The sequence below is a fragment of the Necator americanus genome, chromosome II (genome assembly GCF_031761385.1).
Source record: "Necator americanus strain Aroian chromosome II, whole genome shotgun sequence".
NCBI classification, from domain to species: domain Eukaryota; kingdom Metazoa; phylum Nematoda; class Chromadorea; order Rhabditida; family Ancylostomatidae; genus Necator; species Necator americanus.
In genome coordinates, this window is record NC_087372.1 from 20,960,075 (window position 1) to 20,973,580 (window position 13,506).

At 40.5% G+C, this 13,506-nt stretch overlaps 2 protein-coding genes across 4 annotated transcripts in view; one reads left to right on the forward strand and one right to left on the reverse strand.

Moving 5' to 3' along the window:
- Positions 1-5,586: 5,586 nt before the first annotated feature.
- Positions 5,587-6,313, forward strand: RB195_018796 (uncharacterized protein; the record flags this gene model as incomplete). The annotated part of the gene is made up of 2 exons (XM_064186387.1): positions 5,587-5,730; positions 6,188-6,313. The coding sequence occupies 2 exons, from the start codon at positions 5,587-5,589 to the stop codon at positions 6,311-6,313; spliced, it is 270 nt and encodes an 89-aa protein (XP_064042268.1).
- A 604-nt stretch (positions 6,314-6,917) lies between these two features.
- Positions 6,918-13,506, reverse strand: part of RB195_018797 (uncharacterized protein) — a gene marked incomplete at both ends in the record, with an annotated part of 34,788 nt that continues 28,199 nt past the window's right edge. Inside the window, 9 exons of one of the 3 annotated variants that reach the window (XM_064186388.1) lie at positions 6,918-7,182; positions 7,243-7,392; positions 7,555-7,731; positions 7,919-8,074; positions 8,169-8,298; positions 8,436-8,606; positions 11,843-11,970; positions 12,026-12,118; positions 13,221-13,379. In XM_064186388.1, the coding sequence (XP_064042269.1) occupies positions 6,918-7,182; positions 7,243-7,392; positions 7,555-7,731; positions 7,919-8,074; positions 8,169-8,298; positions 8,436-8,606; positions 11,843-11,970; positions 12,026-12,118; positions 13,221-13,379 (1,429 nt within the window). Of the gene's footprint in view, positions 7,183-7,242; positions 7,393-7,554; positions 7,732-7,918; positions 8,075-8,168; positions 8,299-8,435; positions 8,607-11,842; positions 11,971-12,025; positions 12,119-13,159; positions 13,380-13,506 lie in introns of those variants that run through there. The other 2 variants (XM_013443046.2, XM_013443051.2) reach the window with 2 other exon arrangements.

Genomic DNA, 13,506 nt, shown 5'->3' on the forward strand with positions numbered 1-13,506 from the left:
TTTCAAAAGTAACGAGACTGAGGATTATCGTTATCCTGTAGCTCCCAAGCTTTTTTTAGCCTAATTTATTTCTGAACAGAGGGATCTTCTGTATCTCTGACTTCTTAGAACTTACAGGAAGAAAAAGAGGTCAAATTTGGTAAGATTTCTAGACTTTCTGAAGGTGATATAAGGACAAACTCACTCCTTTTCTTTATTAGAACACCATACAAATCGCATGTACTTCTATCTAACGCTACTATTCTTTCACTTATTCGGTGATTTCGACAGCTCACACCACTTTTCTTTGCATATTTCCTTGTAACTGCGCAGTTTTCTGCGTTTCTGTGGCTAGAAGAACATCTATGACGGTTGTCTGCGTCTTCATGAAAGACTGGAGCGTGACCTCGTCGAGGTATGTTCGCGTATCCGCCGGCATATCCACTGGGCACGTTATGTCTCGGAGGCATTCGCGGAGAATCCGCCGGCACCCTCTTTACCGTTCCCCAGCATCAACATTTCGTTTTGACAATGCCCAATATATTGACAACGTAATAATGAGACCAAGCACTTTCGACACCCCACTGAAGCAAATTTTTGCAAAAGATACATGAACTTGAAACAACTTCTAAAAAGTGAAGAATTCAATTCAACGGAGTATAAAGCAGTTTAAAAGTGAATTTAGCAAAATTCAGCGCTCAAAGATGCTCAGATTCTATGCACATTGTTAGGTCTGAGAGGTCGCGAACAACTTCGTCATTAGAGGACCAAAAGAAAAAGTTTCTGTTCTTGCCATATTACAATAGGACAATGCCGGTTCGATACTCTGCTGACTCAAATCTTTGCAAAAGAGTTAGATACTAGAAACCACTTCTATAGGATGAAGGATTTAATTATACATAGTTTTTAGTAGTTTAAAAGTGAATTCATTGGAATCAAATAAGCAGAAAAGCTCAGAAGATTTTTTGGTAGTTTTTAAGAGAAGAAGATTTGACCTAAAAAACAGTCACATCGCTGTTTTTCCCACCTCCTAGTCTCTTTGGAATTTTGATGGGAAAGAGATGGGAACAATGGCATTTTTCGTCTGGTTTTCTCAAAATTTAGATAGGACAAATTCACAAAATGTCTGAAAATTTTAAATTTCGTCTCATCAAAATTCCAAAAAAACTAGAAGGTGGAAAAAACAGCAATGCGACTGCTTTTTAGAGCAAACATTCTTTTCTCGAAAACTACGTGAACTTTTTCTCTAGTCCTCTTATGACGAAATTATTCGCGATCTCCCAGACCTAATATTTTCATATTGCAAGGACAAATGTTGATTTTTTTTTCGCTTTTTTCTTCGTCACTCTGTGATTCGACCTATGCACCTGACTATCCTATTTTTTATCGTATTATGTGCTTTAATTAGAATTTGAAGATAATTCATAGATTTTAGAATAGAAATACAATAGAATAAAAATCAAAATATTTCAGTACCAGTATTTCAACAGCATTTCAGCTAATTAGCATCTTCTAGTAAATGCTTAAATATTTCTTCGATAATTGTTTGCTTTTTTATAGAGCCGGACACGAGGTTGTTATAATCCTTTATTCGTGGCTAAAGTTTCGGCAATATCGTCTTCTTCAGAGTCTGAAAGGGTGAAATCGAACGTGATTAATCCGATCAAACGCCTTATCTGCACAACAAAGAAAGTCCTACGTTAACCGTTGGGTCTCATAGCTACCAGTAGAAGATAACATCGTACCTTAGGATCAGCTCATTATCCTGCCATTGCTAGATACCTGTTGTAAGGTGACTAGCGCAATCAAATATCAGCCTTAAATAGGGCGCGAGTTCCCGCGTAATGCAGAGACATTCCTCCTTGCGATTCATCTTTGGGCTCTTGGAGTGGATCCAAAAAGCCTCCAGAGCCTTGCGCGCCGCAATGCTAGGTTCCAAAATCGCGATCTTAACTTCAAAATCTTCTCCGTTATGACGCCGCACCCTATGACCACCCAATGCAGTGGAGTCACATGATTTCCTTTTGCCGTCCAGGTGTTCTTAGATTCGAATACATAGTGGTCTAGCTGTTTCTCCTATGTACTCGTCACCACAACGCACACAGGAAATCATATAAACAACACATGAACTCATGCAATCACCCTCGTTGTTATCCAGGTATATTTTGCACTCCGGTGTCATGCAAATACGATCATATAGGCAATTCCGAATGAACATTTGTCTAACGTTACTGGGGGGGGGGGGGGGGGGAGTTTCACGATGGCAACAGATTCTTCAAGTTTAGCTTTCCTCAGACACCGCCGAATGGCAGCGCTAACCTCATCGGAAATAAACTGTACACATAAACGGTCGGGTTTGTGCTCTTTTTGTGATAGGCCGCATAGGTGTGTAGCCGTTACTGACCGCAACTTTCCTAGCAAGCTCGATAGACTCTCGTCTTTCCTCTCTTCCAGTGCAAACGGAGGTGGCCGTCCGAAACATATTTCGTACTACCGACCTTTTAACTTGTGTGGGATGGGCAGAAAGAAAGTGAACTAGGATATTCTTATTACTAGGTTTGCGGTACCACTTTGTCCTGTGCGTTCTGTCTGAAATATGCACTTGGACGTTCAGGAAGGGTAACCATTCTCCTTTAGGCTTATTCCGAGTGAACTTTATATGGGTGCGGGACAAGAGGTACCCGTGAAAACCGGCTGACCGCTCATGTCCTCCCTTCAGCACCGCGCTCCTCCGCGTAATTACGGCTGCCGCTCCACCAGCTAGGCATCCTCCACGACCGTCTGAGATCACCTACACCCCGCCTCCCTATTGCTCTTTGATCAACGCCGCGCGCGACGTTCGCGTCGCGATGAAGCGGTGGATAGTGCGAATTTTGAAGGAATGGGAGTGAAAAACGAATTGCCGCAGCGAATTCTGATGTACGGATATAGTAAACCAAACGCATATTATTGGGAATAAAAGAGAAGAATTGGATCCTTCTATCCAATGTAACTTTATATAAGTAAAAATTATCTCAAAAAGATGCTCCAGGAAAAAGAATAACATACATATATTTTCAAAGATCTCATAATTTAACACATTTCATGCCCCAAGTTTTCTATATAAACTAGTAGTGCATAAGTATGTGTTTGTCACGATGTCATTCAGCGAATTCGTGTTCAACCTCAACTGCAGCACCTATAATAACAGTAAATTTATGCGCTAATTACTTTGTATACATTCCTTAAACTTCTTTCTACATTTTACCTTTTCAAAATTTTACTTAGATATAAAGTTTATATCGAGCGTCTGTCAAGTACTTTAATACTTGCTTATACGTTTTATACAGTTTTATATAATAGAACTTTGTATGGTTCTTCAAACTTCTTTCAACACCGTTTTATCGCTTCATTTTTATCTATTCTCTACATAAAATCAATACGAGAGGTTAGGTGTGTTAGTGGCGAACAGAGAGCTTTGTATTTTCGAGATATACCTTTAGGTACAGTGTATGTCTGCGAGGCATTATTCACGCCTCGTTAATCGTTGGATGCCAGTTTTACCCAGCTAGATAAACAAAAAGAAATCCTTAGAAAGGGAAAAAAGGTAAAGAAGATAGCATAACACCGATCAGTGGGACATTTTTTGAAACATCTCTTGCACTCCCAGGGATGAATGAGTGTTTTTCACCTAACAAGTCGAGACAGGATAATTTCTTTTTCACTCGCATTTCTAGATGGCATGTCACTTATACAAACCTATTTCATTCTTTCCTTCTTTTATATTAACTTACAAGCACACTTTATGTAGACCTTCGAACAACATCTAATACCAAGTACTTTCCTTTCCGTTCGATTTTAAAAGCGCATTATAAAAGCTGTGGACGCGGCGAAAAAAAAATCGTCGTAATAGCGGTAGACGCGGCGAAATGGGAGGGGAGGGCGGAGTGGGCGGGGCGTCTTGAAGACGTAGCACAAGAGGAGCAATCAGGCTACTGTAGCGATTATGACGGTATCAGGAGACGCGCGGTGCAATTAACGACGCTCATTAGCCTCCTGGATACGCGGCGGCACATCATACGGGTACCTCTTGACCGTTCCCCACTTTATATACTCCAACTGCTCATTTAAAATCTTGAAACAGTTGTCCATCTCTGCTTGAGACGAACAGACAAGGAAGCAGTCACCTATATATCGGCACTAAAGCAAAAAAAAGTGTTCCCCAAATCGGTGCCTCAATTTCAGCCATGAAGGCAATGGCGAGTGTTGGCGCTAGCCGTTGTCCTATGGCAAGACCCCTGATTTGCGCAAAATAGTTGCCCGAGCATCTGCATTTGCATTTGAGACATTCCCTGAGAACAACCATCAACTGCTTCGCGGAAAAGCCATACAGGTTTATTGAGCTCTGGTGTTCAGTTGAAAGTTCAAACACTGCCTGCATAGCAGAGTCGTTGGAGACGTTCGTGTACAATGCAGTAACATCGAAAGACTCCATTACACATGAGCTATCAAAATGTGTGTTCTTTAGGTGGTCCAAAAACATATGCGTGTTCGTAAGGTGGGCTGGTACGAATTTTAACAGCTGCACCAACACTACGTTTAAGAACCAAGCGATCCTGTCTGTGGGGCCTCCTAAGCAGCTTATGATAGGTCTTACCTTGAACGTTGAAAGATCTTCAGAGGCAAGCTCACTATCAGAGTTCAGCTTATGAGATTTTATTAGGAGGTACAAGACAGGACACACAGGTAACTCTGTTTTAAGCCGGGTTGCAGTCGAGGATGGTAACTGCGTTGATTTACTAGTACTCATCCATACCCTATTGAGTTTACGGTGTTTTTCGCTAAACGCTAGAAATTCTTCGACAATGGAAGAGCGATAGAGGGAGCTGTCTTGGAGGTGACTTAATGTGAGGGCTTCGTCTAGATGACGAGGAATGACTACAAATTCCCCACCCTTGTCACTGGTAGATAATCTGATAGTTTTGGACTTGACAATCTCTCGATCTTCCCTAATGCCTAAGCGCTGTTCATGAGTGATGTTTGGGTGACACTTTCTCCGTCTGTAGCGATCTAAAACGTTGAATAGTTCATCTGCAAAAAGACGGATACTAATATCCACCATTGCGTTAGGTTCCTGTTGTCTAAAGAAAGTACGTGGGAAGGGTATAGGCGGAAGCGCTTTAGACTGCTGCTGGGCAGTCTCAGTGGTATTTGATTTTGCTTTTTGACAGAGACGATATTGAAGTTCTTGTAGATTGCATGCGATTTTTCGCAACCGCGGTAGAAATAGGTTGAGATGGTGAAAAACTAGGTGCTAATTCCAGCGCTGATTGCATGTTTATTGATATAGAAATGCCTCCAAGTACGGTAACTCGAGAGTTGACAGATATTTCTACTGTTTTCTATTTCTATTTTCTATTATTTCTTCGCTTCTGTCAGCTACCGATTTTCACATTTGCCATTTGTTCCTCGGCTAATTTCCGACTTTTCGAAACACATAAATTTTCAATATTTTGAATTAACAGCAATCGAGGACTGTCGCAGGAACGTTGGAGAAGAAGAAGAAAGGGGGGGGGGGGGGGTCGTATTCGAGAGGGTCGTGTCCCATCACCAAGCTTGACCCTGCTGATGAGCCCTAAACCCAAGCCAGTACAGTTTGCACACGTGTTGGTTACAGATCACAACCATGACTTTCTTGGTGGTTTCTTCCGAACGAGATATACGGAGTGCTTGGAGATCCAAGAATGTGTGCTCCAGCAAGGACATTGGCGGGTAACGTTCAGCCACCAACCACTGAGTAACGCTTACAAAAGCTATACTGTAAAAATTCTTCTACGAAAACTAACTGTTCTTTAAAAAAACATTAGAGTTCTAATCTTCTCAAATTGGTGCAATGTGCAACTTCAATAAATAAGACAGTAGGAAACCATTAACTGGATTTAATTGTCTAAGTTTTCCAAATACTGGTATTCATAGTTGGCAACATAAGCAAGTCTAGCTCCCCAGAGTGCTTGAAGATCCTGCACTAATCATACATTCTTGGTAGATTGGTTCCCCGCGCTAAAATCGACGCAGTGCAGAGTCGGTTGGGGTTGAGAGGCGACACTTGCTGGCACCACTTATCGCTACAATCCGAGTGAATCTAGCAATGGTCCCAAATCGAACCGCAGCGCTAGCTCCACCGCTCCACTTATGCAACAGTACCGAATTTTAGGTCTGTCTCGTTTAGGTCGTTTTGATCCGACTATGCTGGTGTGTCGACAAGGGGTCATTCATTCTTAATGGAGTTTCGCATGCCAATGCGGTGCAATTTACCACAAAACAAAACCAACATTTCTCTGCAGAACATATTTAAATCCCTCGTGTAATAGAAGAACGGTTTCTCCGATCGAGATTGAACAGCCATGTTGAGTACACACGGAATGTGCGCTTACGCCAGCTATACATGAAAGGCATGTTTTCCATTTTATGCATATCTCATTTAAAAAGCAGAACGAAACAAGAAAAGCCCCACAATATGTGAAATTCATGCACAATCGGGCAAAAACTAGTCAATACGATTCCAACGAAAATGAATACTCTGCACTCCCTGCACTCGGCACAAGCTCATTCGTCAAATAGTGGTTAATCTCTTGTCACAACAAAATGAGATTTCATTAACAATTATCTTGTGTAGAGTAGATTCAAAATAAACAATATTAGCAATCAGGGCCGTAAATGATAACGAAGTCACGAAAATTAACAAATATACGGAAATGAGTATGAACATTAATTCACATTATGCGGATACAAATGAGCTAATTGTTAATGCTGCTATTTGCTAACTAATAAACCTCAAATTTCTTGACTCAAAAAGTTACTTTAATAATTACTTATCAGAACAACAAATTTTCTTATTAGAGCTAAACAGTAAAGTAAAATGTGTTAAACCTTCTACATATATACTAAAAGTAACGGCATCACTTTGCTGTCCAATCGCTGGGGTCATCAGACACATCATCAGTTTCCCCGGAGTCAAAATCCAGAAAGTTGAGGAACTTTTTGTGCAGGATCTCTTCGCCATGCTCATTCCATTCCTCCCGTGAAACAAAAAGACGATCCTCCGAGACCATATCACCCGTGAATGCAGCCGCTGCACACGACCATGCATGCGTGATTGGATTAGAGACATCTGCAAGGTTTACACACCAATCCACATCCATATAAGATCTCAGCTCGGAGATTCTGCAAAATAGTATTTTCATCAACGAGCAGCGAGCACGGCAGCAGAGTAAGTTGCCTTACAGACGTTCTCTAAATCCGCGAAATCGGGTACACCCTCCCACGAGAGAAATATTCTGTACTAAGGCAGCTCTCAAGTTCACAGGACATCTTGACAATGACTCCACGATCGCTTCGACCACTCCCATTTGATTCAGGCCAATGTCTGAAGGGCTGAAATGAATCGAATCTTAGACGCAACACACTGGCAGTATATGGGACCTAATGATATATTCCCTTACAAAACAAACCTGTACCCCAAACAGAGAGCCTTAGTAAAACAAGAATTTACAGAAATGAGAAACCACAAAAAAATCTCTGGAAAACAAAACTAACTGGAACAGGAGTTCTGGAAGAGCAAAACGTTCGCGATTGATTGTGATAGCTTGCGGAGTATTTTCTACTAGTGATAACTTCTCAACCTTCGCGGGTTCCCTCAAAAAACCCCGCGATAATCGACAGAAATCGGGCAACACGTATTCACGAAGTATAGTGTTACGATCATCTCGATATCTACAAACACAAAAATTAAGAAGCCAATGCTGTTCCGTTCACAAAAAATTCTTTAAATAGATTCAATAATTATGTAGATCATGATAGTGAGATGACAAGTTTCAGATACATGAAGAGAAGAAAAGAGTTTGTTTGCGACGCAGACAGTGTTCAATATTCTTCTTGACGGAAAGTGATAGGTGCTTACTTGGCAATTTCCATATCTCTGACGAAATCTAGAGATACAAAACAAGCATCCTCTTTGCATTGATTCATTATGTACGTTTCTTCTAGTACGTTCAGATCCCGATAAGAAATCCATTCCTTGAGCTGATTTGTAAGAACTTTGCCACCAACATCAATTCTATGTGAAAATTGGTAAGTCAAATTAATCAATTAAAAACCAATTGCCAAGAGTTTCGAGGTTCAACACTAATGAAAATAGGAAAAAAAGTAACCTAACAAGGCCCTGTTGAATAGCTTTTCCATCAAGAAACGGTGCTACAGTAACAGATGAAAACCCACAGTCAACAATAAGAGCACATCGAATGTTACGAAAAAAGCCTTCTAGAGCAACAAATCCAGCAGCTAAAAAGAGCAGAAGTTAACAAATTAAGGACATTTTCCACGACAAGACCTTTTCAATCCAAGAAATGATGAACAAGTCATCAGAACACCAGCAAATTATATCATGTTTGGTTTTCTCACCAAGTTCGAGAACATACCTGAAGCTTTGAAGACAGAATGGAAATCGTGTTGCTCAAACAGAATTTCTACGCTGACGTCTTCAGTAGCAGGGATTAAGTAATTGGGATCGGAGAGCACAATCCGAGAGTCCTTAGTTGAGTAGGACTCAAAAACTCGTTCCCAAATCTGCTCCTCCACATCAGGATTAACTAAAAGAACGAACACTTGATCACAGCAACAAATCAGGAAGTATGTCATTCGTGGTTTCTTTTGGTATAGATTGGTATTATGTGCAAAAAGGCACACACTCCCACTAAGGTTTCACTATTTAAGAAAGCTAGTACCGGGTTCCTTGAGCAAACAAGTAATTAGAGGTTTCTTGTCTTTTTTGAAGTGTATATTTGCGTTATTTGTTCCTGTATGCTTCCTTCATACACGCATGGATAAGCATGAAATAGATAATAAATAAATAAATAAATAAATTTGGACTATCAAAGACACGTTTTTACTCGCGGACAACATCAGATTTAAAAATCAGGAGAGTTGAGGCCTTCCAGCAAAACAGACGGAACTTTAGTAATGATGAAATCGTGGACCTTTAAAAATTTGATTGCCGGATTTGGAAAATGACGAGAAACGCAAACAACATGTATTCTACTAACAGATTATAATAGACAAAAATGTCACAAGAATAAATAAGAATAAATAAATAATAATAAGAATAAATTGATTCCTTAAAGGTATCATCCCACGAATCTGAGGTGGTACGGGTTTCAGGTGGAGTATTCGTAAACGGGATCGTAGATTACGGAGAGAAGGGTGATTCCGTTCATTTCTTCCTAATTGCCGTAGAAAGCGGCCCCGGACGATACCGCTTCGAGCGATCCGGCGCGCTATTTTCCACAACGAGTTCGATTGGAGCGCGCCAGTCTTGTGCACGCGCCGCATCTTCCTTTCTTTGGAAGAGTAGTTTTCTGCTACTTTCAACCAATTTTGGAGACAGAACGGGAAATCAAACTCTCTTCATGTTCAAAATCAGACCTAGTGCTTTTCATAGGAAGTAAACGTGCGAGATTTGTCGACAATGAATACTTTCCTGAACACTGAATCCGAAAGTTTGGTTTAATGTTTTGACAAGTGACACTTAACTATGTTGAAAGAAGTCCGCCTGTAAAAAACAAACAGCATGAAAAGAAAACAAATTAAGCAAAACAGAAGTGAAAAAAAGAGAAAGGGAATGATAAGGATAAAGGATAAAGTTTCTGGCGTTAATCAATTCGCTTGGGATGCGCCCCTACGCTCACTTCAATTCAAAATCGTTTGAGGTTTACGAACGTGTAACTGGCATATAAAATAACTTGCAGTGGCTAGCCGATGTGTCAAGTCAGTGTTTTTATCCTCCCAGACAAGTCTGGTACCAATTTATCGACCTCGGAGGGATGAAAGGCTTGTTAAGCATTAGGGCGGATTCGAACCCCCGACCGACCGTGCAGGAAGCGAAACCTCTAACCGCTACACTACACCCGCCACACAAAGGGAATGATAATTCGGATTAAATAAGTGATAATAATGAATAAGGAGATGAATGCAAGAACAAATGGGACAATAAGAAGAAAACTGAACAGAGGAAGAGTAAAAGACGTTAGCTATGCATTACCTGAACCAATCTTTTCCAGCTTCAAGATAAGGACCAAAAAGCCTAAGCCCCAATTTCATCCTTCACTCAGTTTGAATTCGGAGATCATACTTTCTTTCTTTCTTGGATTGAGGTTTATTGTAATATTCTCTTCCAGAAGTGCGAAAGTTCAACTTTCCTTGAATCTTCGCATATAGATTGCAACTTGTCGATAGTCAATTCAGCAACAGCCAAGATTGTTAACAAACTTTATTACGGCTAACATTTCGGCGTCGTCGCCTTCGTCAGAGCCTGGAAAGTCAGATCATTTGTGACATATCCTTTCAAATGCCTCATCCAGAACAAGTCATCATCCCCTAAAATGCTACATCTAAAATCGGAACCAAAAGAGTCCAAAACGTTGTGCTTATCGCGTTGCCGTGATATTAGCGGACCTCCGCGTGATAAAATCGCTCCGCTAATACTAATTAGGATGCAACCCGCATATGACCCCGTAGATCAAAACCCGCAAAGATCTTGATACAGAGCCAGCTCGTTGGTCACGGCTATGCATTCTTCCTTTCTATTCATTTTTAGACTTTCAGCGTTAATCCAAAACGCCTCCAAGGTGCGGGCTACAATTTCGGGTTTCGTACGATAGGATCGTGGCAGCTATGCAGAAAGGACACTTTCTGCGATGGGCTCCGAGAGGGGACGCTGTGTTTGAATGTTTCATCCCATCTAGATGTTCTTTAATACGAACGCAAAGAGGTCGCCCTGTTTCGCCAATATATTCTTCACCGCATGTTTTGCACGAAATCAAATAAAGTACACCAGAGACCATGCAATCGCCTGCCTTACCAAATGGAAATATTACACAGTTCTGAGTGAGGCAAATGCGATCGTACATTCTGTTTCGTACTAACTGCTTCCTGAGATTTGTGGGAGGCAAATTGATCTTTTTGGAGTCATCCACCTTGGCATAATCTCGCTGTGCAATAAGACCTGGCCTACGAGTTACATCAGCAATGTAACCATTAGATAGATATTCTCTTCGTTTTTTTTTTAAAGTAAGAGTACGTGAAAACACCGTGAAGGACTCATTTTCTACCTTTCGCCATTCCTCTGAAACAAATATAATATCTGAAATATATATCCTATATAATATATTCTGTTATGTCCATAGGTGGATGGGTGGTTCCCACTTAACAATTCAGAACAAGATAATAAACATTGTCAGTAAAATATAAACTTTTTATATAAACTTCATAAACAACTCCATTTTATCTACACTTCCAAACTTCTATCACAGGGCACCTTCCTTCTTGTTTCGATTTAAAAAGCAAATCGCAGCGAAAAGGCATCAGCAAGAAGTAGCAGAAAAGGAGCAACCAGGCTACTGTGGCGATTAGAACGATGTCAGCCGCGCGACAGAATTATCGGCGCTCATTGCTCTTCTGGATACGCGGAGGCAAATCATACGGGTACCTCTTGACCGTTCCGCATGCACGTTAGCATTGCGGATCAAAGGCCTCCTGCAGTGTCTTGAAAATGAAGAACTCGCTAGTTTTACACAAGTTTGAAAGTAACTGAATACTGCCTAAATGTCTAGATTCAAAGAATGGAGTATCATATTCGCTGATTTGAAATTTTTGTATAAGTGTTGTTCTGCCATAGCATAACACCATCTGGAAAAGCACTTGAAAGGCAGCAATTGGAATTCCAGATGTTGGAATTCTACAACGTTAAATTCTCGAAGAAGGCATCTGTACCATGTACTATTCTTCACAAGTGTGTACGACATAACTAAGATGGAGAAAAGTATCTTACCCAAGTAACCCCTTTCGAAAGGAAGAACATAGAATAATCCAGTTTTGTCAATACATTCGGACTGCTCATCAGCAACAAATTCTCTTTTGCGATCCGCCTTTGTTTTTGCAATGCAATTAGGGATTACCCTAAAGCGAAGGTGTAGTTGGAATTTTCTCTATTCCTATCGAAATAAGCGCTTGCCTTGGTTCTATATCTCGACTCGTACCAATCTTTAGGGTGTATCCGCCGTTATCCAAGATCACAGTCTCGCGCTGTATCATCTTGAACAAATAGCTGTAACGAAAAAACTCGATATAGTTCATGAGGAAGTCCACGACAGTTTTATGACAAGTGATTAAGAATATGTCAAAATTCGCACAAAATGATCTTGGAAACTGATGCTGATGAAGTGGATTGAATAAAGATCCACAAATCGAATAAAGACCTGCAAATCCGTTGGAGACAGAATGAAACGCAGAACAGAGATTGCGAATTTCTTATAGTACTATACTCTTATCTCAGAAGCTCATGCAGACCGGTCAAAACGAATTGTACTGTTGCGCAACATAACACGGTAGACGGTAGCGTTCTAGCCACTGCAGTCCCAAAGTACTCGAAAATGAGTATAAGAGTACCATTGCGACCCAGTTCCCAGAGTGAAATACAAAAAGAGCTGATCTCCAGACCTCTCCTGCCTTAACGTAACCAATTCTCCATTTCTAGATTTCAAACTTCATTCCTAACCGTTAGTATCAGTATTCATTTAATTGAACTGCTTACAATTGGTTTCAAGACTAACTCGAATTCACATCCGCATAAATTCTATAATTTTATTGTGAAGCAAACACAGCAAGCATGTGCAATAAAAAGTTAGAGATGAGGGAAATTTTGACTGCTAACTACAAATCGAGACCATTAGACGATAACGCTCAGAAATTTTAAAAGGGTATTTTACAACAAATCTGGCATTTAAGCTTACACTCAGTACAACAATGATGACGGTCAGATAATTATGAAAGGCAATCCTGAGCAACCTATTTGAATGCTGGTACAGTTGAAACCATTTATTTCTCTATGAAAGTCAGGATTACATCGACTCTAGACTGACAGCAATCACAAACATTTGACAGTACAGAAAAAGTGTTCAACCCATACACTTTCGATTGGAACAACGATGTTAAAGTGACGCGTACATTTCCTGAGTATGTTCATATTCAAAAGAAAAAAAAATACCGGAATATGGAGAAGAGAAAACAGTGAGATAATCAATCTATCTTATCAACTACTAAAAACTTCCAAGTGGGAAGAAAAACGCGGTATCATAAATCGCTTTCATTAGTTAGATAGGTCATTACTTAAGAGTACACCCATGTTAAATTCTTCCTTGAATGCCGACTTTTTTAAAAACGCTTCTAAGCTACGGAATTGAACATCTCGTGCCGCGATATCGGTTACTGGAGTAAAGCTGCGATCCATCTCCAAGCGAAACGATGCCACATAATCCTTCAGTTTCTCCTCCTTTGCCCACTCCTCAGGCCTCAGCAACGAAAAGTATCTGCAATTTTGAATCTCTGTAGGGTGCTTTACATCATTTACTCGCTTTCAAACCAGTGTGCTCGTGAAAGTTTATCGCCAATCTCATCCGGAATTCGTGAGATTTGAGCAGAATTGCTCAAAGTTGG